This window comes from Larimichthys crocea, chromosome XXI (genome assembly GCF_000972845.2).
Source record: "Larimichthys crocea isolate SSNF chromosome XXI, L_crocea_2.0, whole genome shotgun sequence".
Taxonomy (NCBI): Eukaryota; Metazoa; Chordata; class Actinopteri; family Sciaenidae; genus Larimichthys; species Larimichthys crocea.
Window position 1 is genome coordinate 17,285,293 of NC_040031.1, and position 26,577 is coordinate 17,311,869.

Below are 26,577 nucleotides of genomic sequence, written 5' to 3' on the forward strand. Positions count from 1 at the left end.
CATGCATTTAAACATTTAAACTCCTCCCCACAACCTATGCATGGCCTTTTCTTAAGTGATGAATTAGTCAGGGGTGTTCAGAGGCTCTTAATTATGCAAAAGGGAAAGAGACTCTCACCATGCTCTGACCACAGAGACTGTTTTCATTGTGTCTATACCTGAGACGCTAAGGCCAACAAGCGAGCAGAGCCCATGTCTGCAGGTGTCAGTAAAGCTTTTTCATTGGTCCAATTGGTTCCCCCTGAGCAAACAATACAAACAATGACACCAAAGCTCAGTCAGACAAGAAAGCACATACAAATGACCCCTACTGGAATTTCCATTATTTACATTCCCATACCTCTAAAGAAACAAGAAATAAACAGGTCCTGTCTTATCTCCATTGCATTCTTCTGAAGCTCTTTACTTAACACTCCAGACTAGGTGTTCTGCCTGTCATCACCTCTCTGGTCAACACTGGTTCTAGGCTCACAAGTGAGTTGTTGTTTTAGACAAGGTAGGCTTATACTGAACTAACGTAATGTGACAGAGGAGGAGTGAATCTCAGGAACAAACGTCTCCATAGATGGAGCCCTGGGGCGGCTTCTTCACTGCACACCAACTGATTCCAGAGTGCAAAACTATTCTTCACAGGTATGCAAACACAACACAAAGTTATTGTTGTGTATTTTTAATTTTCAATACTGATTTAACATTTAAGATACTATATTTTTTAACACCAGGTTATGATTCAGTTGAATTTTATTAAATGAACAGGTAGTATGGCAAAATGGCCATTCCCAATTGATGTTTCCTCCCATGGATTCACATTCAATCAGCCCACTTGACAAAAATAGAAAAGGCTTCAGATGGGAAATATCCCTCTTCAATAATAATAGAAAAAGCCCATGAATTCAGAAGGGAAATTACAGTTTGACAGTAACTCTGTCTGAGTGAATTCTCTTTTTTCCAGAAAGCCTTTGTCTCTCTGCCCTCTATCTCACGTAGTCTTACCTTCCATTAAAGATCTGACGGCGGTGCTTCATTGAAGAAGAGGCACGATGCTTTAACCAGCTGTTTTTGTTTGTGTCAACACGAGTAGCTGGCAAAAAGGGCCGTTTTGCTGGCAAAGCGTTTAACGTGATAAATGGGAGGAAAATTAAAAGCCTCGTTTGAAAGTGAAGTCAGTAAATGTGCAGAGGAGATGCTCTGTTGCAGGCAGGCAATCAGAGCTCATCGGTGTACAGTCAGGAGGGGATTGTGAGATGAAACCAGAGGGTGTGCACACTCATTGAAATTGGTTTGGCATTATTATTATTCCATTATCATTGATAATTATGACAAACAGAAGGTGTCGTCGTGTAGTGGAACTCTATCTTTTGCCTGATGGGTTTCCATGCATATTTTAAAGACAGCAGAAAGAGCCAGTCGTAAACTGCCTAGTAAGCTCCAGCTGCCTTTGCCTGACAGGAGGTTAGCTTTCGGCGAAGAGGCTCATTGTTTAAAAAAAAAAGCCTAGAGATGAGACACTGTGGAAGTTATGGCCTCAGACCAATTAGTCGACCATGTAGTGCAGCTTTTAACAACTGCTCACAATGATCCTGCCTGAGAATAGTTTCTGTTGAGGTGTAATGTTCTTAAATGGCATTTATGAAATGGATGAAAAACTAAAGGCTGAGAGGCATCAACAGTCGCCCCTGCCAAGAAATCCAATAGTGCAGTGCTTATGGCTATTGATAAACAGCAGACATTAGTCAGTGCGTGAATAAGTCTTTGCCAGCAACTCAAATGTGCGTGTCTAGTACAAAGCGTCGTGCCTGTGGTCTAAACCTAGATGTAGTTATGATAATACTGCATGCTGTAAGACTGCCCAGCTCTCATTTCATGTAGAGGTTAACAGTGCGTGAGAATGGATGTCAGGTCTGAGGGGCTCATACAGTGCGGATTACTGACACTGAGTCATTACCCGGCAGTCTTTCACCACACTGGAGGAGACTGAACTGGCTCACCAGAGCTGTGCAAATGCCAAAAATGAAGCATTGTTTCTATGCTAATCCTAAGCATGACACCAATTGTGCTGCTCATTCTTTTTTGGCGGTATTTGGGGAACAATGCCAGGCTCACTAGTAATATATATGTATATATGTATAGCAATCAGAGATGTGGATAGTAAAAAAAAACACATCAATGTCTGGGTGATTACTTGTGTTATCCATGCATTGATTACTTAAAACCTAGCTCTACATGGTGTTCTGCAGGGGGTATATTTTGAAATAGATGTACCCACAATGCTGAACTGTTCATGCAGCTGAGAGATGTGACAGAAAAGCTATTAGAGCCAGGCTGGAGTGAAATCCATCACTGGTGAGGGGACTAATGACACAGAAATCGTCAAATGAGAAACGTATTAATTTCCTCATGCCTACAGGAAGGACACAATCATTTAGCCACATGTCACAAACAACCCTCCATCAGATGCTCATCTAGAGCCACTGCTAAGGTGCTGAGGGTACATCCTGTTAGACTGGCTATTTATGAATGAGTGCATATTGTTATAAATGCTGTTTACTGTACTTCCGTGTTATGACACTGTGTATGTACTCCTCTCACTCCTCTCCTCAATCAGTCTCCTGATTGAGTAGACCAAGAAGCGCTGGAGGTCTTTTAACAGAGACACAGAGGGTTAAGTGCAACATTTCTTTCGGAAACATTTGACATTAAAATGTCTTTATGCCTTTTTAGCCACGTTAGCAGGATGGCTCTAGTAGTGTCTGACTGTCAAATGATCCATTACTTTGGGCTAGACTTAGATATCTCAACAAATGTTAGAAGGATTTCCATGACATTTGTTCGAAATATTCGTGCATCCCTTAAGATGAATTGTTATAACTTTGGTGACGCCTTGACTTTTCCTCTAGTGCAACCATCAGGTCAGTTTTACTGAACTCAGGAGTACTTAATCACATTTCTACACAACTGTACTTTGTGTTTTGTTCTAATCACCAAACGACAAAAAAGCAAAGGTAAACATGGTGAATATTACCCCTCATTTTCAGATTTTATATTCAGCCCCAAACCATAACAGAAGTTATCTCATAATTAGTTACGTTGTTTACAGAGAACCGACAATTCACACCATGAGCAAGCACTTGGCAACAGTGGCAAAGAAAAACATCCTTTACGAGGCAGAAACCTCAAGCAGAACATGGTGGATGGTCATCTGCCGCAACCCGCAACCAGTTGAGTTTATAGAGACAAAGATGCAACATACTAGCATTGCCATTGTAGAAATGTTAGCTCAAGGCTTAGTACAGGCTCATACATTTTTCTTGCATGTTTCTTGAGCTGAAAACTCAGTTCCTGTTATAGTCACGATTTGTAACAGTAAACAATGTGTTGGGTCTGCTTGCCTTAACAATAGTTTTGGCAGTTAAGAGACATATTACTGCTTTGAATGTAATGAAATGAAGTTTTTCCTCGTATGACTTCATCTCACAGTCAATTATTACTTTTAATTGCTCTAATTGTGTGCTTTCTCTTTTTGCTTTTAGAATTACTCAACATCATAACTAAAGTGTTATCAAGCAAAGCCAACCACCAAACTTACATACGATTATTGTGTGATTATTGATCCTCTTATCACAGTAATTAACAAATCTAATTTCTGAAATGTTACTGTCATATAATGTCATATAATGTAGCATAAAGAATTTGACGAGAATAGAAAATAACAGTTGGCCTCATTTGGATCCCTGAATCACTTCTTTCATTTGTATCAAAGTACAATAACATTAATCATAATGCTGTTGAGATATTGAATGCCCTTCCAACAGTGTCAAGCAGGATTCTAACTAAACATATCAATTATGAATCATATTTGAGCGGTGTTGAAGAGACGACTTGGCATTTAGCTGAATAGAATATTCTTAGCTCGTGAATTCCTCTTGTAATTATTTATTCCGACATTCAAACTTCTCAATCTACCGTTGAGAAGCTTTAAAAGCAATTATCCATATTGCTCTATCCACATCTCTCCTTCAGTGCACTTATCTCGTCATTCTTTACATTTCTGGGGCAAATCTCACATTCCCATCGTGTTTTGATGGCCCACTTTTCTTGAGCAAACACTCATTACAACTACATCTCATTATATCTGTGTGCCCTTAAAGGTCCAATGTGTAAGATTTAGGGGAATTTATTGGAAGAATAAGGCAGTTATGGAATAAAATATTCATAATTTTCATTTGTATGTCTTCATTAGTGTATAATCGCCCTAAAATATGAAATATAATGTGTTTGTTACCTTAAAGTGAGTCCTTATCTACAGAGGGAGTGAGTCCGTCATGTTAAATCTGTGTGTGTGTTCTGTGTACATTTGTTTGGCGTCGCTCACATTTGTCAGTTATTGAAGCAGTTTAATGACTATTGAGTTATTCTGTCAATATCTATTACATGCTCTTTGTCTTCATCAGTTCATAACCTTATTTAAAAGCTACCATTGAGCTACTACAGTGACAGTAAATGTTGGATCATATACTGATCAACACCTTAGTTTTATTTCATTTTATGGAGTATTTGGCCTCGCCATTTCTTTTCTAAATCGATCTATCAGGGCACAGTAAATAGTATCAAATGACATCAGATTAATCTTGTAATTGACCAGTAGATCTCTGTGACGCTGATGTTGTTGCTGAAGTTATTTCTTCTTAGACTCATCGGTCTTCCTCAGCTAATGACTGTATGAATTGCTTTCTGGCGGTGGTCTAATGGGAAAGGACGTTTTTAGAGTTTTATAATAAAGACACAGTTTAATGAAACATTTATTTCCTAAGGCATTCTTGTTTTCACCTCATTAACTACTAGAGTGCAAAGTGTATTTGCAGTAATATGTTGCCTATTTGAGTCTTTTGTTTACAGCTGTGTGATTTTTGTACTTGTGTTTTTAAACACTCATTTCTTGGCATTGATTATACTGTTGGAAGGAAACTCAACCAGCGTGTGTCAGTATGGACAGCTCTTGTTTTTAATAATTTAGCCCTAATAATAAGCAGTGCTCCTGGGATTTCAGGAGGTAATCGATTTCCTTTCTCATGGACAGAAGCTTTGCGTGACATTACAGTGACATCAAGTCTCACTTTTTCCATTGTTTTTCAGAAGTCAGCAGATTCATCGTCACCAAACTAGTGGTATGCATTATTTCCTTTTTAAATATTGCATTTCTAAAACATTTGGCTGCAACAAAGTGCATTAATCTATTGTTTTATAATATTTTAGAAGGTTTAGAATGACATAATAATGGCTAAAATACCTATGGTGGTAATGATGAACATGATTCACAACAAAAAATACTAAGACTGACACTGCATTTAAACACCTCACCGTCTTTTTTTTTTATAAAGCAGGTCTACGTGCTGCACAAATATAGTAAAAGTTTCAAAATTCTCAATCCACTGCCCTCATTCCTGCTCCCAGCATGTCACATCCAGACCCACCATCCAATATTTTTGTGCTGTTTTAACTTGACAACATGACAACAAGCAGTTATTCCATCGCTTAGCTGGCGAGCTACAAGACAGAGAAATGTTGAGGAGATGCTGCACAATCCTTGGCTTTCTGGAAGTCACTAAAGCATTGCACAGCGTTTCATCGCTTTTCTCCGATGTCCTCCAGCCACCATGCTTCTCTCTTTTAAGTATCCTGATGGACAGATAGCTTTACTTGTTGCTAACGTAGCCAGAAGACCAGAAAAATCTCTCCCTAACATATAAATAAAGTTGTGTATTTGTACAGTAATCAATGAGGTCAAATCCCCTGAAACACTTCACTCCGGCGGCATCTAACATTGCTGTGCTCGCAATCACTAGGTGCTGCCCCATGGCATGCTTCTGGAAGTTGGCCAATCGTAGAAAAAGTGGGCTTTTTAGTGAAGGGGGCAGGAACTAAAACAGCTTTTTATAGACAGTGGATGAACTGAGGGGCTACATAAAGGTCCTGTCTAATTTTTACAGTCTAATTAATTTGAACCTTGTGGGAAGCATTTCAGTTTATGACATGAAAGAAACAGACAGTGTACTGCAAGGAGAGCTTCACATTAGCTGTAAGTGGTTGTGCGTTGGCCTCTGTGTGCTCCTAGTCCCAGCTGAAGTGGCAGGGTCATGACTTGAACTCTGTGCAGCCATTAAACAGCGCTATCGCTCAGCCTCCTGGGACAAAGGAAAGTAATCTGCTTATGAAACCAAAGAAATCACCACAGTGTTCTAGGTACCTTTGGCTTTACCCTGCTGTCTCTCTCTCTCTCACACACACACACAGTGCCACACTGTCAATGGCATCATGTTCCACTATAAAGTGATACAATCTTTTATTAATGGTCTGTGCTCCTGCGTTGATATGGTGACCATTTTAATGATTTATCTGAAAGGAAAGTGTCTATTGTTCGCTGGGGGCTCTTCAGAAGGAAGGAAAATCCCTGTGTTGTTTTCAGTCAGAAAGATCTTTGTGAGAGATGTGAACAAATTTGGTTGTTGAAAGCATGGAGGTGATGCGTGAGTATATTAATTCATGGGTGAAACTAGTCAAACATTTTTCACAATATTTAGACTTAATTATTAGCCAGAAAAAATATGGAAAGGTGGCTTTATGAACTAAAACAGTCAGAGAGGAAAAATGTGTGAAATAATAACCTGCTTAATTAAACTGATTAAATGAAATAACTCTGATTGATGTACTATTTCACAATCACATGCATATATTATATATTTGGTTGGAACTAATGATTATTTTGATTATTGATGAATCTGTTTATTGTCTTCTTGATTAATAGTTTAGTCTATAAAAAATTAGATGACAGGTGATGTCCCCAAAATATTTAATAGATTTTGGGGGATGATGATGATGATGATGATGATGATGATGATGATGATGATGATGCAGAAAATAGGAGCCAGTCCTCACATTGAAGCAGCTGGAACCTGAGAGTTGAAAAATTACTCAAAATGTTTAATCTTTTATCAAACGTGTAAACAATTGATTTTCTCTTGATCAACCAAAAAAAGACCATAAAGATTCAGATCCGGCTCTTTCTGAACTTGCATTGGTTAACATTGCATTCTAGATGAATTCTGGATTTTCAGACTAAGCTTAGACATGTCAGAGATGCTGCTAGAGATATAACATCACAGTCTTTAGGTATTTTTGGCCATAGGTGAGCTCCTGGTGAACAGACATGAGGTTTGAGGCCCGTACCTGTTGTAACACAACAGGACTGGATCTTGTAAACAGTCACACTTGGTCACCTGGTTGTTTTCTTACAAACCAATAAAACCTTTTACAAGTTAAGACTATAGGGTTATATTGAGAGGCAAATCTAGAAAAAGGTTCATTAATGTTAATTAGAAATTTCGAGACTTCCTTTCTCTCCTACAATCACCTCAATCTTGTAATTAGAGAGACCAGCAGGGGAATAATGCAGCAGTGCTCCATGCGGGGCAGAGACGAAGGCAGGGGGCACCGGGGAGCAAGAAATGGGGGAAGGGGAGGGTGGTTGGTGGGAGTGCTGTTGAATACTAACAAACTTGCTCCTTTCCATGCAACAAAAGAGCAGATGTCTTTCTGACTCAATGTGTCCTCTCCGCACAGAACCGTTTTTTAATTTGTGGTTGCCTTTGTTGCTCCCTGTGGCTCCTTATAACAGGATTCTCAGCCCAACGTTAAAACCACAGGAAGAAGAATGCTTTGCACAAAATATTTTTTCACTGTGTTCATTGTGCTTTCAGTGTGTCCTTGGTGCATACAACCTTAATATTTTTAATTAATTTACATCATACAGTTTTGGTAGATTGATTAATTTAAAAAAATGTGTATTCTTGATCAAGGAAAAATGATTTCTTTCATCAGTTTTCACAGAGCAGTAGTTTGCATGCCTCTGCATTTTTATTTTTTATTTTATTTCTGTGTGTGCATGTGTATGTGATTCTTCAAAAAATCTATGTGTATATGTGTCAGAGCACAAAGATCCTTGTTTCTTTATTTAATCAAGGCCTACGTTAGCGGGCATCTGATGGTATTAGTATTAGTAATGTTACAGAGAGAGAGGGAATAATCTCGAAGTGACAGTGGTGAGCACCCATGAAGCCCCTCGGTCTCGCTTCAAAAAGGTCAGTTACCTCCAGTAGCGGAGCTCCTATCAGTATCTGGTCACAGGCAGTGACGGCAGTTAAGGGACAAGCCTGGCATCGACAGGCCTTTGTACTAATGAAGTGCCTTTTATCTGCAGCCCGAGTAATGACGTGGAGGAGAGCGCTACCAGTGACACTTCGACTTGCCGTCAGAAAGTAAACGAGCTGAGAGAGAGTGGAAGGAGGAGTGAGTTGGCCGACTGTAGTTGTCCAACCTTGACCTCAGCCGTCCTCATGAGTCATTATGAGGAATTGAGTACCCATCTGACTGCAGCGAACATGTGATTCAAACATAGACATGAATAAGGCTTTCAGGATTTGAATGCCTTAGTTTGAGGAATATAAACATGTAGTTCTACAAAACCATTTTCCACTTGTTTGTAACATGAACAGCCGTACTGAGAGCTTAAATACAGAAATACAGAAATTCAAAGAATAAACAAGACTAGTGATGCGATTGAGCATTTGTTGCTGATAACTACTGACAGTTTTTTAATGCTTGATACTAGAGACATATTTTAGTTGATATTTTTAAGATGTCATTACCATCTTTAAGCTGCAATAATTGTCATTTTTAGCCCTTTAGAGGTCAGTCATGTTTCAGGCTTCCTGAGAAGTCCCAACATTCACTCTCTTTTTTAGCTCTGTTTAGGTCTCCACCAACTCCTGAGAGAAATATCTGACCGTTGAGTTGCTAAATGCTCCACTATGTTCACCAGCTAGTAACTAACCTTGTCTTTTCGGGCGTACACAGTGGGTTTATAGAAGCTTTTATTTATGAAACACCTGTCTGGTGTGGTAAGGTACAAGGCTGATGAAAGCACTGTGAGGAAAAGCAAAACAAAACCCAAAGAGACACTAAAATGCTTCAAAGATCTGGAACTGTAGATCCAGGTAGTGTTGTAAGTAAAGTGACACCTTTCACATCACACACAATGGTTTGACTCACTTGTGTACAAATGTGGATCCGTAAGATTTAACAGGTGCATTGACAATAACTTTAGCTTGTACAAAGATGTGAAAAAAAATCCCTTCTGTTAAATAAAATGTCACCTCCAAATGCCCATGAACAGTGTGACTCCTCATAGCGTTTGACCCATTAAAGCACTCACCCAAAGATTCCCCCACTGAGACGAGTCTGTGATGCGGCATGTGGCCATGACGTCTCCCTGGCATGGAGGGAGACAGTACACAGTACCAGCACTGGAGTGGCTTTAGGTTTTTTAATGTCTGCTGTATTCCTGACAAGATTAATCAACCCCACACTTTACACATTCACTAGAAATGTGATACAATGCGACAGAAGTCAAGATCCAAGAATGTTATAGATCGCAGGTTTTTTTTACTTCATTGAAACTGAAAACTTGAGGTGTGTAACCTCCCAGACGTCTGGCACCTCAGCAGGTGTTTGGTTATTTGAAGAACTGTGACTTATTACTTTACCTGGCTGTCTGCAGCAGTGAGCCCAGTTGTAATCATCACTCTTAATGTACTTATGCAAATAGTATCATCTCTCACAGGTATAGAAAACTCTTCCAGAGGGAAAGTAACAAATTATGTTGAAGAGCAGCACTTCATTTGCTTCTGTCCTGCCATATTTTGAGGTTTTAAACATTTCAGACTGTATTATGTGCTACTGTTGGATCTCTACAGTTCTGTTACAGTCTGATCCAAATGTTCTGGTTTGAGCCAGGATATTCAGCAGTGTTATCCGGATACATTGCTGTGAATAGGGAGGAGGGTAACCAGATATGTATTGGACACAGGAGGACACCCAGCCGTCTCTTGTGTTGCAGTTTACACAAATGTTTCTCTTCGGGAAGCTTCCTCATGAGGCTCAGAGTGCAGAGTATTAGCAAAACCCCAGTGAGATCTCTACATATTTAATCCATCCTCTCTTTGAGCTCCTCTTTTAGATGTGGACGGGATTTATTCCAGACACTTCAGATGGCTCTGGCTGTGTATTAATATTGGATGAATGTGGGATATCTCTGGCATGGTTTTAAAAATTCTGAAGCACATTCTAGCAGGAATGATTTCTCATGAACTCAGGACAGTGGCTTTTCCTTGTTTGATCTGTTCATGGCCACATACTCAAATATGTTTGTGATTTGTTGTCGTGGGCATGCTTGCTGAACTTTTGTTTTTTTCTTCTCTTCTGTTACAGAGGGATGCAAAGGGACAGTATTTGTTTGACCTCATCTGCCACCACCTCAACTTGCTGGAGAAAGACTATTTTGGCATCAGATATGTGGATCCAGACAAGCAGCGGGTAAGAGTTTGTGTGTGTTACAGGTGTCATGAACAGGTTTCATTCAGCTCCACTTAGTCGCCATATCACCATACCATGCTGACAGCGAGAGCCACCACGGCTCTACAGAAATCTATGGGTGTGTGTTGTCAAAGAGACAACATTAATTTTTATGTATACAGTCAATGATACTGGCGAGTAGCTGACCCTGGGGGACAGTGGTATGGCACAAGGAATGAGGTTTGCAGGGCATCCGGCTCCAGAATACTACGTTTCAAGTTGTGGGTTTGATAGTAGGGTTTTTACACCATGTATATTAAAATGTTTCTTACTGCAGCTTTAAAGTAAAGTCTATACTTTTCAGATCAAAGCCACAATATTATTCAGGTCCATGTCCCAAAAGAAATCACAAACATTAAAGCAAACTAAAGAAATAGCTGTCAAAGACGTAATTTAATAGTTTTGTAGTTCATTCCAATGATATGATGCAAAGCACAGTATAGTATTAAAGTTTATAACTTGTCTTTTTAACTAACTTGTGATTTGGTAATATTGTTCCTGGTTTAAAGTAGTAGTTTAATATTTTGGCAGGGGATCGACAACTGCCATTGCAAATTGTGCACCCCCAAATAAATACATTTTATTTCATTTTATTGTGTCTCTGAAACAGATGCTTATGAGACATCCACAAGTTGTTGCTTTTACATTTATGTTTGTGTCTGAAATAAAGGAGGTACAGCATGTTACTTGGTGAGCTTTAGAGGTGCTGGTAGAATTACTTTGAATTTCTGAAGAGTCAGACTAATTGTTTCTCCCTGCTTTCACCTTTATGCTGAGCTCAGATAAAAGTTTTCTGACTTCAGCTTTGTATTTAACGCACAGTCATGCTCATATAACTCTTTGAGAAAAAAAAGATTTCTGTCAATAGTCAGCAATGGACTCCATACACATCACTGTGTTGCTTTTCTGTCCATATAAAAATCACAGCTGTGTGACTACACTTTAAAAATTGATCGTATTTGATATAGTCGGAGTGAAAAGTTGTGTTCTTCGGTTTCTCTCATTCACACCACATGTTAGACTGACGGTTGCTCCACATCAGGCTCCTCTGCTCTGAGGCGTGTAGTGAGCGTTGCTTGATTCATGAAGTATTCACATGTTCACAGATCATGTTGTAGTCCTGCAGACAAGAGCCAAGTCCTGCTGATGTTGCATTTTCTGTGCTGTCACTCAGGACTATTTTGGTGGTTGTTGCTGTGGGTGGGTTGGTTTGGCGAGAAGGCAACCTGGGAGAAAGATGGAGAGAGAATATGCTCCCAGAGAGAATGAAGACTCTGAATGTGGCTGTAGACACACAGCATAGGGCCTGTGTAACTGTCACAACCAGCAGGAGCTCACTTAAGTCAAAACCTGTTGTCTAATCAGCCTTCATGCTCTGAAGAGAAGAGACCTCTGATGTTATTATTTTTTAAAGAAAGCTTGCAAATTCTTTATATCCGGTGCAGCTCTACCATATTTCATATTGCTTAAAATGTGCCCTTGTAACACCATATGTGGCATAAACAGGTTTCCAAAGAAAACTGTCAGTAGTAACAGCTGAGCATCATGGCAGCTGATTTTGAAAGTGTCAGATGAATGAATTGACGTGTGGGTTACTCATTTCTTTGGTGACATTTAATGATCTGTTTTTCTTTCTAACGCAGCACTGGTTGGAGTTCACAAAATCAATTGCAAAGCAAATGAAATGTAAGTACTTTGAGTTTATGTTTCTCATCTTAAATTAGATCTGCACTGATGTGGATCAATGACTTAATTTATATTTGATACACACAACATACCGTGGAGATGATTTCACAAAAAAATAAACAGTGCAAACACCGATAACTGATTGAGCCATGAAGTTCATTTATTCAGTGAAAACGGGAAACTTTTATGGTGAAAATGGTGAAACAAATTTACTCAAGTATCAAGAACTGTACAATTTTTAGGTACTAGACCAAATAATATATAATAAGATCTTTTATTTCTAATATTTTAAGTACAGCTTGGTGTTAACACCTTTCACACTTTCATTCATGTAAAAGTTTGAATGTAATATGTTTACACTGTCCTATTGTTTACAGTAAACATCTTGAATATTTCTTCCACATGTGCAACCTAGCTGTTTTTCAATACACATGATAGTCTTAGTTGCTGCCCTAATGTCTCGTTGATTGTTTGACTGCCTATAACAAAATTACTCTCGTCCATTTCCTAAATGTTTGTTTCCTCCAGCTCAGCCGCCATTCACCATGTGTCTGAGAGTCAAGTTCTACCCTCCTGAGCCTGCTGCTCTCAAGGAGGAGATCACTCGGTACGACCTCATGTTGTTGCTTTCACTTCAGATGAGTTGATAAGGACTCTACAGCTACAGCTTTACCTTTATTTCACTTAAAAGTTTTCATGGAGAGCCTGCCATGATTTGACAAACCTGCTTGGTACTGTCTGTAGAACAGATTGTGTTCTAACACTCTTAAACAGAGCAGACAAGTCTCTTTCCAAAACATTATTTATGGGTTTTCATAATTAAAATGCCTGAGTACCTTATTGTCTAAAACATTATGATAAATATTACACAAAGCACAGTTTGCAAGAGCAGTTGTGAGGTGGAGAGGACTGTGAAAGCCTTTCCTAGTAAGCTAGTCTCAGAAGGATGATACGATATGGTAGAACATTGAAGCAACACTAATACAGTTGTTTGTGTTAAATCCACACATATTTCCCATTGTAATCCTTCCTAAATTTGCGGAAAGGTGAAAGTGACAAATAAAACTGAGACACTGCCTCCAGATAATGCAGAGAGTAGCCATCTGGTATATGTGTGTACTTTTACTGATAGAGGAGGCCACGCTCTCTCTCTCTCTCTCTCTCTCTGAGGTGTAATGAGATGAAATGTGCACCACATGTAGAGTGTACATAATGAACAGAGCAGCTAGAGGAGATGGGCGGCAAAGGGTGCTGATTGAGAGTGGAAAAGGAAAAGAGGGCGAATGAATGGCTCGGGTGTGGGGGTGAGGAGGAGACGGAGTGATACATGATGATGAGAATGGAGAGGGCAGACCGCAGAGGGAGGGATAGGGTAAACAATCAATCACGCACAAGGCTTCAGTAGCTGCTCCCTCTCTTTATATTGTGCTGGGATGCTTTTATGCCATATGGAAATTCTATGGAGACCAAAACAGACAGCACAGCATTCACAGCATTTCGATCGGACATAGTAGGGAAAGCACAGGTGTTACTAATAACATTAACAGTGGCTCTGTTCTATTCAAGTGTACCAGTGAGCAAGCATGCACAAGACCGTGATCCTAGCCGCTGAAGCAGCTGAAAGGAATTCAGCCTTCATTCATTTTATTATTTCCGCTTGTGTTTTTCCTACTGTGACGTGTCAAAATGTCCTCTCTGAAATAAGCCCATTCAGAGTATTGGTAGCATGCGTTCCAGCTGCGTCTCCCCCAAACAAATTTTAAGAACCATTTACCACTCTACTGCTTATATAGAATCAGCTTGTGCTAATGCATTTTGGCTTTAAACCCTCATTAGCATACACATATAAAATACACATAAAAAAGAAAGAGTTTTCACATGATTAAAAAAAACAAAACAAAGAAAGAGGAAATCTATATATATGGTACATTTAGTGGGGAAAATGCACATTAATTACATTAATAACAATTTTGCCAGAGTTAGCTCGACGGCTAATTTACCCCCCTAGACTAAACAAATAAATTAATAGAAACTAATTGACAGTGTACTATAAGTACTGTAAATGTGAAATAGTACAGACAGAAATAGACAGAAAAGTATGTCTGTGGGTTCACGGATGTATCATACAGATGTTTTGTAATACAAGCACAACACCCACAGCCATCAGCACTAATATAGCTGTTGAATTATTACCTGTTTATTGTACTCATCACACCTTCACAAGTGTCGGTTGAACAACATGGGAAATGTGGGCAGCTTTTTAATGCGTCTCTCCGCACAGGAAGCGTTATTAGCCTATGTGGAAATGGCCTAGATAGAGGCAAGCAGGTCTGCCCGGCTGTTTGTGGGAAACAATGAGATGTCTTCTTTCCTGTTCAAGGTTGGGAGGTTTACAACACAAGAATCCATCTAATAATCTCACTTAATGTGTTGTTCTTGCCTATAAAAGTAATAATGATAATAATCATGATAATAGTCATTATCATCAGCATCATGATATTACAGATTGCTACAGATGCCGTCTGATTGGTTGGGTGAGTCTGTAACTAGGCTGGAGGCTCTAAGAGAAGCAGAGTATCAGTAGCAGTTTTTCCCTCAGGGGCTTCCTATCCTCCTTTTCCCCCAAAACAAAACCCTCATTTCAGCTAAATCAAAAAGAAATATTCAAATCATCCATAGGGAATGTGAAGCCCCCAGCCTTTGAGGATCATCAGGTTTGTTTCTGTTCCTACTCTGCTTTTTCTTATTGTTTTTAATCCTTTTCACTGTGAAATGCAGCTGGATGAGTAGCTTGGTGTGTTAATCATTATCATCAGTATTTTTATAGGCAGACGTCTGATGTGATTTTTCTCCTTTTCATTTATAGATATCTCGTCTTCCTGCAAATTAAGAGAGACCTCTATCACGGCCGGCTGCTGTGTAAAACCTCGGATGCAGCCATGCTTGCTGCCCACATCCTTCAAGGTAATGGAAGTTGACAGATGGAAATGACTTACACCACTCTCAGCTTCGCACTATGTCCGTGACCTCTGTTTTATCATGCCCTGTAGTTCACCAATCTGATGAACACTGTCAGCAAAGCAAATGGATTTTTATGTGGAAAGAAGCTGAATGAGGTTGATAGAGTGAGAATATACACTATGATTCTGCTCCAAGAATAAGCCTGGAGTGTCTTTTTCTCAATCATACATAAAATTGCCTGTGTAATAAGCCTTTCACGCTCTTTGGATGTGGTTTTGCATTCTGATATTGACTCAAAAAGTTATTCTGTTATGATGATGATGACTAGTTCAGTGACTTGCACCAAGAAATAACACTAAATTATAAAGTCTTTGATGTGATTATCTGGGACCTTAGCATAGAGACAAATACAGACATAAACAAACACAACTCACCTGAGGTAGTGTGGTACACCTTACATCACAGAAAGCACAGTGTTTGAGGAGAGGCATGTCCTCTGGAGGAGGGGCTGATGAATTAAAGATGGACTGCCTGGTCAGCTCCTCCTTGCAGAGAGAAATCGGCATCAGGGTCATCTGAGGGAGTGCAGTGTGGCATGAAGGAACACAAATAATCCTGTCTCCACTGGCAAAAAACACCACTGTGCAGATATAATGTTTAACCTTTATTTGTTCTGAATGTTTGTGTATATTTAACTTTTTTTCTGATCCTTCCTCCAGCTGAGATTGGTGATTACGACCCCGGCAAGCATCCTGAAGGTTACAGCTCCAAATTCCAGTTCTTCCCTAAACATTCGGAGAAGCTGGAGCGCCGGATTTCAGACCTACACAAGACAGAGCTGATGTAAGCACTAAAATATAAAACTGAATCTCCACTATGTGCCTATCTGTTGTTTTCACATACCTGCAGATCGTGCTCTAATACAGGCTGAACAAACAGATTTCCTTTGACGTTTATGTAATTGATTGCAGTAATGAGGCGCCGTTGGCCCGAATTGGATTGGCCAGACAGATTATTGTCGCTTATTTGAGCAGATAGCGGAGAAAAGCACTCTCCTCCTCCACTATCCACTCAAATAACTCAGGTCAGATTGTCTTGAGCTCATAGCCTGGCCTTTATTATAGTCATTAATGATTGGTCCTAGCCACAGCTTCAGTCTATGAACACAAACAAAGACACACACCACTCTCACATACAGCGGGTGAGCAAGTGTTGCATTCACAGACTGATCCCCCCCAACTGATTCTTGTTTGCACTAAAGTATTTTAGCATTTCTGACGTGGATGAGCTACTATGATCTCACATTTGTTAAGAGGTAGTCAAACAAGTAAAGTTCATCCAGAAAAAAACAAAAGATGTCTGTTTAATGATGTAAGATGAGACACAGTGGAGGCAGAATTGCATCAACAAAGTCTAGTTTTGATGATGTAGGAGCCAAGTGACAAACAGCATGAGACACTGCTGCCCACTAGTGGTCTTTTCTTTTTTTCACCACAGTGCTTCACTCTGAATACAGTGATTTGACAGCCTGAAAGTTAAAGCTGAGATTAAAAATACTTTTTATATATATTATCACATAACCTTTGCCTCAGCTTGATCTAAAGCCAATGTTTGATTTTGTTTTCGTAGAACCTAGACTGACGCACCACATCACTGGAAATTAATTTGTCTGTGCCTCTTTCGGAAGTTTTTGGCCTTTCAAGATTGTGTTGCATTTTTTACGCTTACGGAGAACTGACACAGATGTTCGGTGTGTTCTTGCTCTCCCTCCCCAGTGGACAGACACCTGAAACATCAGAGAGAAATTTCCTGCAGAAAGCTCAGATGCTGGAGACATATGGTGTTGATCCGCATCCATGCAAGGTTTGTCAAGCACTGCTGTGCTATTTTTAGACGGAAAAACATTTAAAACAAACGGGAATCCTCACGGAATATACGGCACACGCTAAAACACGTTTGCTCTGTTTGAATTGTGTTTAAACGTGTTGTATTTTTGAAATTGTTTTTCAGGATGTGTCTGGGAACCCAGCCTTCCTCGCCTTCACACCATTTGGTTTCGTGGTGCTTCAGGGAAACAAGAGAGTTCATTTTCTCAAATGGTGAGCCAAATGTGAAACATTCTCCTGCGCGAGCCAGAGACAGCACGCTCCTTGTGTGCTTGCAGGATGTAAATAGTCAAACACTGCAGGTCTTATTTTTTTTCCTGATTTGACATACATGCTATAAATACAGGTTGTGCTGCATGAAACAGCATGTGCACTATAGCGGGTTGTACAATCACAGTCAACAAAGCTCATCCATCTACCTCTACCTGTGGTCAAAGCCTGCAGCTTTCATGTGCACAGATGGCTAATTACACCAGCTAGATCAGAACAATAGCTTGATACCACTAGGTCTACTTGTGGGAGGTGCCTACTGATTTGAATTCAGCCAGATGGTTTACAGGCGGATCAATGTATACAACACGGTACATTTCTATGAAACATTTGTCTTTTTGTCTGTTTGGTTTTAACTGAAGGTTCCTGTTAAAATTATAAAGACAGACTTTTTATGTTTGCAGTATTTATTGTGGCTTTCTTTGTTTGCCTTCAATAGAGCTCAGGTTTCCCCCCCCTCAAATTCTCCCCCCCAGGGAATATTATCCCTGATTTGTTTTGCCAGCCAAACACAGAGGTCCGTGACTGTTGATGTGATCTCAAATTGTTTTTTCATGAATATTTAAAGAGGCTGTGGCTTTCTGTTTCTACTTGCTGTATGTGTAACTGCTGATTCGCTGTCTCCTGGACAGGAATGAGGTGACCAAGCTGAAGTTCGAAGGCAAGACGTTCCACGTATATGCAAATCAGAAGGAGGTGAGAGCATGAATTGCTGGACATGGGATGAAAAGTCAGGTGAATGTTGTCATGTGCTCTAGAGCTTCTCTGTCTTGGTTTGTTATATTTTCCTGCACGTTCTCTTTATTTTCAACGTGCAGGATGAAAAGATCATCTTGACATACTTTGCGCCCACGCCGGAGGCATGCAAGCACCTTTGGAAGTGCGGAGTGGAGAACCAAGCTTTTTATAAGTGAGTTCACGATTTTCTTCCATTTCATTGTTTTTCTTCCTTAAGCACACTGTCATGTCACTAGCTCTGCATCCATTTGTGCTGTTGGGTAGGTTACCGTCATGGTATCTTGGTTGTCCTTAAAAGCCTTTTCCCCTTCGGGTTGTTTGGCGGGAAAATGAGGTGTGAGTTGCATCTGACCTTTAGTGAACGAGTGTGCGCTGGCACGAGACTGCAAGCACTTCAGCGCTCCCTCTGAGATATGGCTCACCTGTCTCAGCCATGAGTAATAGTGCAGGTCCCCTCCGCTCTCTCTTGCTCAGAAAAGGCGATTAAAAAAAGAAAGAAATCAAGAAGCCAGTGAGCTCAGAGGCCTGGGGGTGGTGTAATAATGAGTCGGAGCTGATGGCTCAGGTGATGAAGGGTGCATGTGGGGGTTAGCAGATGGAATGAGAGACATAAAGGGGGCATGGGAAGGACAGAGCATTGATGGACTGAATATGATTTGACCTTTTGATGACTCACTGAAGTGGCAAATAATATTTTATCAGCCTCCCACTTATTAGGATCTTACTGTAATAAGGAGACTGGGGAACTAAAAGGCAAGAGGACATGTGATACAGATGATGTGTCTTCCGAGAAACACACATATCCCTTGAAAGCAAAACGAAACATTAAAAATGAATGTCTCACTTACTATGACAATATAAACATATTGAATACTGTATGGAGCCGTGTTGAGGATGCATAATGCCCAATGCATAATTTAAAAGCAGTGTATTTGATCCTAGTTTCTGCTTTGTTCAGAAAGCAAAGATTATATTCCTGCTTCAGCACTGTGGTCATATTAGGAACATAGTCTTGCAAAATGAGTGTGGATTGTTCATATTTTCATGTTCATACCAATAGTTTTCCTTCCTTTAGGTGCAGCTTCATCTTTCTGTTGTTTTTTCTTGTTCCATCAGGCTTGAGAAGTCAAGTCAGGTTCGCACAGTGTCCAGCAGCAACCTGTTCTTCAAGGGCAGCCGTTTCCGTTACAGGTAGAGTACACAGCAAAACAGTACGACTGATGAGAGGCATAGTAGGAGAAAGCCACCTAGATGATAGTGGAGAGAGATGTCCCCAGGAGACGTGGCCTTCTGTGCTGAAACGTCAGCCTACTGTACAGCCCAGAGGATAGTACTGACACCTCACAAAATAGAGGACAGAGAGGGGAAAATTAAGGGGACACATGAGGCATCACCTTGTATGAGCTGTAAGTAGTAGTAGTAGTAGTAGTAGTAGTAGTAGTAGTAGTAGTAGTAGTAGTAGTAGTAGTAGTAGTGGTAGTGGTGGTGTCCTTTATTAAAGGATCAGTTCACTCAAAAATGTTTTCACTTGGATGGACAGTTTTTGTTTTCTTTGCAAAGATTTTGAGATTTCTGCCTCTGTAAGTGAATGAAATCTTATTTTATTTGGCACTGAAAAATGAAAATGACAAATTTAAACAGCAACATGGTTTTGCAGAGACAATGCCCCAGTTACTCTGGACTATTTACAAACCTTGCTGTGAATCATTTTTACTGGAACTACTTTATGCTAAAGAAATAGCTCTCATTGTGATGGTGGAAGGATCTGGATATCTCAAAACCTCAGCACTATATGAAATCACAAGCCTGGTTTGTTAAATAGTGATTTTACTATTGATGGTCAAGCCATGATCATTGTTTTGATATTTTTTTGCCTGCACGTCTGTGTGCATTTGTCTGATTGGTGGTAATTCAGTTACACAAAACTGAATTCACCGGATTAATTCAGTCATGATGCTCATGTGATGTACTCATCCACTGCAGTGATGGCTTTCGTAGCATTGGGCGACACTAGGGTGCCTGGTTATGTGTGTGTATGGGTGTGCATGTATGTAAAACTCATCCTGAGCATCGTCTCTGTGCTTTATAACAGTGGACGAGTGGCAAAAGAGGTGATGGAGCAGAGTGCCAAAATCAAACGCGAACCTCCAGAAATACACAGGTAGAGTTTTAAACTCAGGAGAGGTCAGAATGTTCTCAATCAGATTTTTCTTTGCATTTTCTTCCATTTTCTTAGGAACCAAGCTACTGTAGATGTCATTATATCAGCAGCACCTACTGGCTACAGTGTGAGTTACTTCTACTCGCAGCTGTCTCTCTATGCAGTGATGTTTGTGCATCTGTGTGTGTTTGTTTCTGCAGGGCTGGCCTTGTGCCCAGCAGAAGTTGTCCATCCATCACCCACGGGCCTCGCCTCAGCAGTGTACCACGCACGCGTCGGAGAGCTGTGCACATATCCATCATGGAGGGTAAGAACTGAGCTTCGACCAAGAGGACCTCTACCTACAGTAGCTATGGTAGTGCTGGGGGCAAATGTGTGTTTTTTAAAAGACACTATGTGTTCTTTAGAGGTCTTATACATGTCATCCTCATCCACTGAAACATAAAATTGTCCAGGAAGCAGTTGTGTGTCTTCATATATAATCATGGATAATGTGCTATTAAAACAGCAGTCTGGCTGGCATAACATTTTAAATGGATCAGGGAGCCATTAGTCCTATTTGTGAGAACTCCTCCCCATCTTAAGAAAACACACTAGTGCGTACACTCGCATGCACGCACACACACATACTGTAACTAGAGCCATTTGGCCCAGTTCATGCTTACTGCGCTGGTGGGGCATGCTGCAGGTGTGTGCGTCAGTCAGCCTGCTCCACTTGAATGCAGCTTTTCAGAGCTTCTGTTTGTGTTTCAGCGATTGTGTATTTGTTGAGCTAACACAATAGCAGCTCATTCAGCCCACCTGCAGGCTCTTGTCCCCAAACAGGTGGCCTTACTCTAACTCTGTTACTTGAATGGACACAGCGAGCGAACCGTCCTGCCTGGCTCTGCCTTTCAAGTCCACACCATAACTCTTTGTACACTGAGATAAACAGAGGTCAGAAGCAGGTGTACTGTGTAAACTGACGGTCCTTTTCTGTGGGTTCAAGAAAGCCATAAGAGCTTCCTACCCCCAGTGTGTGCTGACTGGGTGTCTTACAGTGGTATTAATACCCCAGCTGAAAATAGCCTGGGTCTTCTACTCCATGTATGTCACAAGCCTGGGTGGGGCCAAACCAAGTCAGGCCAATGCTGTCAATTGTAGCAGTGCTGCAGAAACACACCGTGTTACCTCACACGCTCCTCTCCACAAACTGCAACTAAGGCAGAACACTTCGGCCTAACAGACACACACACACACACAAACACACACACAGGAAGACTGTGGCCTGGACTCCGGGACAGGGACCATAAGGACAGGATAAACACGTGCATGCTGCAGCTATGGTGAAGTGTCTGATCCGTATCACCACCCGGGTGAATGTCCACCTGCGGATGATCAACCATTGCTACCGGGATGTGAAGGTTCGTGTGCTGAGCCTGGGGCCTCGTATGCTGGGCAAGGCCCTAGGCGTCCTGCCCCTCTACCCTGCTCTGACGGGGCAGCAGGAATCTGCCAGCGTCAGCCCTCTTCCTGGCACTCCGCTGCCCTGTGTTCAGCCTCCAGGTAAACTCATCACAAAGCCAGCCAGGAGTGTGCTTTGCATGGACGTGCCAAATGGCTTTCTCTATTCTAAATCAGGCACATTAATGTTGGTGGGGAGGGACGCTATTCCTGTGGTTGTCTGTGTCTTCTTAAGGTCTCAGTAGTTGGACAAGCATTTTTTAATTTTTCTACTTAGTTGTTTAGTCGAGCAAAGTTTGTTGATTTAGATTGGACAACTTTAGCAGCTATATTTGGTTCCAAACATTTGACAGTATGATGGTGTGGTGTTAAAGGTGTGCTATGATTATAAAGTATATAGTTATACTATAGAAATTAAAATAGTCCTTTTTTTCTATTCTCTACTTCACTGTTGTAATCATAATATAGGATAAGCTGAGGCAGATCAACACTGAGAAAAGATGGCCGCTGACACTCATCCAGCCGTTATGCCTCCTTCTTTTCACTTGACAGGAGTTTGGAGTCAGCAGAGGCTTAGTCATCGGACATAATCTGTCCTACTTTTCCTACAGTTTCTAAAAAGTCCATCTCAAGATTTGCTTCCTCGTCAAAAGCTGGATTTCAATCCTTTCTCTTTATAGTGAAGGTGTAACGTTGCTGCTTTGACATTCTGGAGAATGTGATATCGTCAGCACATGGCTGAACCACAGCTCATCTTCACTGACATGTACAAAGTAGTGAGGGTGCACATACTGTACTCTAATAGTACAGCCGTACATTAACAGTAAAGTATATTTGTCGTACCGTGAAGCTAATGCATTGTTGAATAGTTTTAGGTAGGTACAAATCTGTCGACCAGCTTAGTCATTTCTCCTGACGTAGCAACTTTACTATACTGTATTCTCTGTATTGCCGTCAGTTGATGTTTTATGGCAATATTGGATTTTTATTAACAGTCATACATATGTATGCACATTGAAACAATTTGTGGTTGCTGCAGTTGCTCCTGAGGTGGAGAGATAATACCAGAAAGTGTAAAAAATGGTGATAAAAACATACCATATTTCTTGTCTAACTAAGCCTCATAATAACTCCAGCTGAAACCTGTTATTCATTTTTTGTCCTGAATGAGGACTGTGGATTTCATCCCTCGTCACCTTTACCTGTACATTAGAATTGCATTGAAAAATATGGACAGGGCATGTGAGTGTTTTGAGATAGAGTTGAAAAATGTACTAAAAACTTTGTAGCGTGTATTTGTGTTTGAGGCGATGTTACAAATATTCGGCATCCTCACACAAGCTTTTAAAACAACTGATATGTACAGACAGGTGACAAATTCAAGGACAAACCAACAAACCGTGTCCAAGTATCTTAGTAAGAAGTCCAAAATCTGCCAGCTGTTGAGATCTGATGGCTGCAAAGGCCATATCATATGAGTCACATCATTTTCATACTCATTTGGCGACCCCTTGTATCTTTAAGCTATACTGTAAGTGAACCCAAACCATGACAGCAAAATGCCCCCCCACAGCATAACAGAGCCACAGGATCCTCTCTCTGTAGGGGTCAAACATTCATGCCTGTACTCTCTGTTCTCTGTATGACTTACACGCTCACCCACTTGTCAGTATGACTCATCACACCGTATCTTGTTCTGTTCTGACATTCTCAGTCTCGGTCTCAGTTTCTCTTCTGTTCTTCCTTACAAATGCAGATCTCACTTTAGCCACTGTTCCTAAAATACAGGCCAGTTGTTAGGCATGGTAGCTCGTGTTGTGTGTTGAAGCATCTGCATCTCATATATTAATATATTTTCCTTTAATTTGTCACCTGTATGTGCACGAATGGAGAAATCTGATGTCCAGCCTGGCATCAGTGGTGATAACCTCTAGTATCTTTCTGTGCGTAGAGCTCAGAGTACTCATAGATTAAAAAAGAGAGGATGTTGGCTTTTTATCAGGAAGCAAGCTTGTAAGTGTACTTGTACAAGTGTACTTGTGTGGAATGCTGAATGAGATGCACACTTCCAGTCTAAGTGGAACAAAATGATTTCATCCATCAGAGATTAGATTAGTTCATATCAGCACGTGTGGATGTCATGTCAGTTATCTTTTTTCATGCTGTAAAATGTGTGTAACGTAGCTTTCTTCCCATCTATTTCCCTCCGCCTCTTACTCCCTGAACTACTCCAAAAGGTCTGGAGTCGTTGCGTGACAGTGCCCACTCCACACCGGTGCGTTCAGTGTCCCATGGGGATTCCTTCATGCCACGCTCCCGGAGCCAGGCCACGGACCACAGTGAGAGGACTGCGGTGATCTCGGATGAGGCCTACAGCCCCTCAGACAGTGTCCTGCCCACCCCGGTGGCCGAGCACAGCATGGAGCTGGCTGCCTCGCGCCAGATCAACGGAGCACCCTGCAGCATCGAGGAGGAGAAGGAGTCGGAGGCTGGCACGCCCATGCGCGGGGAAGGGGGTGATTTTGGTGCGGATGGTAGATCTGCACAAGAAGGTGCAGGGGGGGACACAGCGCTCAGCGAGGTGGAACAGGTGAATAAATTTGTCTTAAGTGTCCTCCGTTTGCTCCTTGTGACCATTGGACTCCTCTTTGTCTTGCTCCTCCTCCTCATCATCCTCACCGAGTCAGACCTTGACATTGCATTTTTACGTGATATCCGCCAGACCCCCGAATTTGAGCAGTTCCATTACGAATACTTTTGTCCCCTCAGGCGGTGGTTTGCCTGCAAGCTCCGTTGGGTGGGCGGGTTGCTCATTAACAAGTGAGAGTGAGGTCGTAGAGTTCGTAAGCCCGTTCAGGGGTCTGGGAAGACGGTTAGGACTCCGGAGTGATGGAGGGCAGCCTCGTCCCAACCATGAACCCTGCTTCTCTCATCATCCTCCTGCAGACATACAGCTTGGACCACTCCTGGTAACACCGGGCCAGGATGTCTCTTCCCCTCCTCCACTTTGAGTTAACCCCCCTCCCCACCCGTCCAAACCACCTCCTCGTTTCGCTTGCTTTCTTTTTTCTTTTTCTTTTTTTTTCTACAAAACCAGAAGACTTTTTTTTTTTTTTTGCCTTTTTTCTTCTTTTTTTTTAATTTCAAGTCATTTCAGGTATTTTATTTTTTCAAATAACACAAAGGAAAAAAATTAAAACTGAAATCTAAGAACTGAAGAATTTTAAACAGTTCCTTTTAAAGGAACAGAAGATTTTGTTGCAACGGATGAACGTTGCCTTCATTTATTATTTATTGCTTTTAAACATGTATTTGCATAAGAAAATGAGAAGATGATGATTGAAACGGTAATGAAGGAAGTTGATTTGTTATTAATAATAAAGATGGGAGTGAGTTACGTTAGAGTTGATAGGCCTACTGCTGTGAAGTATATGAGAGGCAAAGTAGTGTAATATCTTTTGATTCATCCCCATCGGAGGTTAACTAGACAAACAGCAGGTTCAGCTCATCAGGAAAAACAGAACAATCTGAAGGGAATGATAGTGAAGGAAACAGAGAGCAGACAGGGTGAGTACCAAATGCCTTTTTTTTTGAGAAGATGTCCATGACTCTTGGCAGATTTCAATTTTGTGGATTGTTTTAAGACACAATTACACAGTATACAATAGTGTACAAAGTAAACTGGTGAAGATCAAAGTTGTTTTATAACATTTTATAAGGATACAGTACAATAAACCAGTACCAATAGTGTTATGTGACCCAGTAGTGTCAGATGCGGTTAGAGAAATATTCATGACAAGCAAAGATTCACCGGCACCAATAGATGATAGTCTAGATAGATGTGCAATGGTTTTAATAATTAAGTACTTTTGAATGTGCTCATTTGTTCAGTTCTTCTGTTATTTCTCCAATTATTATTTGATTTACATTTTTTTTCATCAAGTTGAAATTCGATGAATTTCAATAATTTCTTTGTATGAAGAGTTTATGATTTATTTTGGTTTCATATCAACCTTGCTCTTAGGTTTATGTATCATACTATATGATTATTATTAGAGTAAGAATAATGATGTACTTTTTGTACAAATTAGTTTGTTTCCTAATATATATTGACAGGTTTTTCATGTATATTTTAACAGAACTGAAATGTTATTTTGTTATTGAAGATTAAATTATACCTTTTTTAGCGCTGTGTTTCAAGTAAGGTCAGAAGCATTTATGGAAATGTGGAAGGGGGGACTAAAAAACAAGGTTTTTATCCAGATCCACTTAACACATCACTCATCACTCCACCAGCAGTGAATCAGCCTTCAGTGTGTGAGCTATTCTAATGATGATTATAAACATGTAATTATACAGATCTGGAGATGTCATTATACCATTACAAATACCAAATAATCAAAAAAACAACAACAACACATTTTCACGTTTCATAACATCTTTATCTCTTTTACTTGAAGAGTTTGGAGAGGTGACTGTGAGCCTGACCGATACTGGATCGACACTAAAAACATAACGCTTGTTCTTCACACTGAAATTCATTTCAAAATATGTGAAACAAAACTAGAGTTGAAATGATTAGTAAATCAATTGATAGAGAATGCATTGGCAGCTATTTTGGTAATTAATTAATCGTCATATTTTGAGCAAATATTTTCTTGCTGGAGAAACGGAAAGCTTGTGTGAGGATTTTACGCTTTTCTCTGTTTTATATAATTGTAAATTGAATATCTTTGGGTTTTTACTGTCGCTCAGATAACAAAAAAGCTATTTTGAATACAGGTTCTGAGACATTATAATGGGCACTATTTTTCTGACAGTGACTTAATTAATCTAGAGAATAATAGGCAGACTAATTGATAAAAGGAAATTAGGAATGAACATTTAAATGGGACTGGAAACAAAACCTCTTTGGTGGAGGTAACAATGGAGTCTGCATGTCAGACTAGTTTATGTAATGTTTCT

General features: G+C 40.4%; 1 protein-coding gene across 3 annotated transcripts in view; it reads left to right on the top strand.

Annotated features, from left to right (window-relative positions):
• Positions 1–24,706, top strand: part of LOC104917831 (FERM domain containing 5a) — a 54,583-nt gene extending 29,877 nt beyond the window's left edge. The window contains exons 3-15 of one of the 3 annotated variants that reach the window (XM_010729393.3): positions 10,324–10,428; positions 12,111–12,153; positions 12,682–12,760; positions 15,020–15,117; positions 15,834–15,957; positions 16,890–16,977; positions 17,125–17,213; positions 17,903–17,966; positions 18,089–18,180; positions 19,125–19,199; positions 20,101–20,169; positions 20,370–20,476; positions 23,850–24,706. In XM_010729393.3, coding sequence (XP_010727695.1) covers positions 10,324–10,428; positions 12,111–12,153; positions 12,682–12,760; positions 15,020–15,117; positions 15,834–15,957; positions 16,890–16,977; positions 17,125–17,213; positions 17,903–17,966; positions 18,089–18,180; positions 19,125–19,199; positions 20,101–20,169; positions 20,370–20,476; positions 23,850–24,436 — 1,620 coding nt within the window. In that variant the 3' untranslated portion in view covers positions 24,437–24,706. The remainder of the gene's footprint in view (positions 1–10,323; positions 10,429–12,110; positions 12,154–12,681; positions 12,761–15,019; positions 15,118–15,833; positions 15,958–16,889; positions 16,978–17,124; positions 17,214–17,902; positions 17,967–18,088; positions 18,181–19,124; positions 19,200–20,100; positions 20,170–20,369; positions 20,477–23,849) is intronic. The other 2 variants (XM_019272281.2, XM_019272282.2) reach the window with 2 other exon arrangements.
• Positions 24,707–26,577: the final 1,871 nt, after the last annotated feature.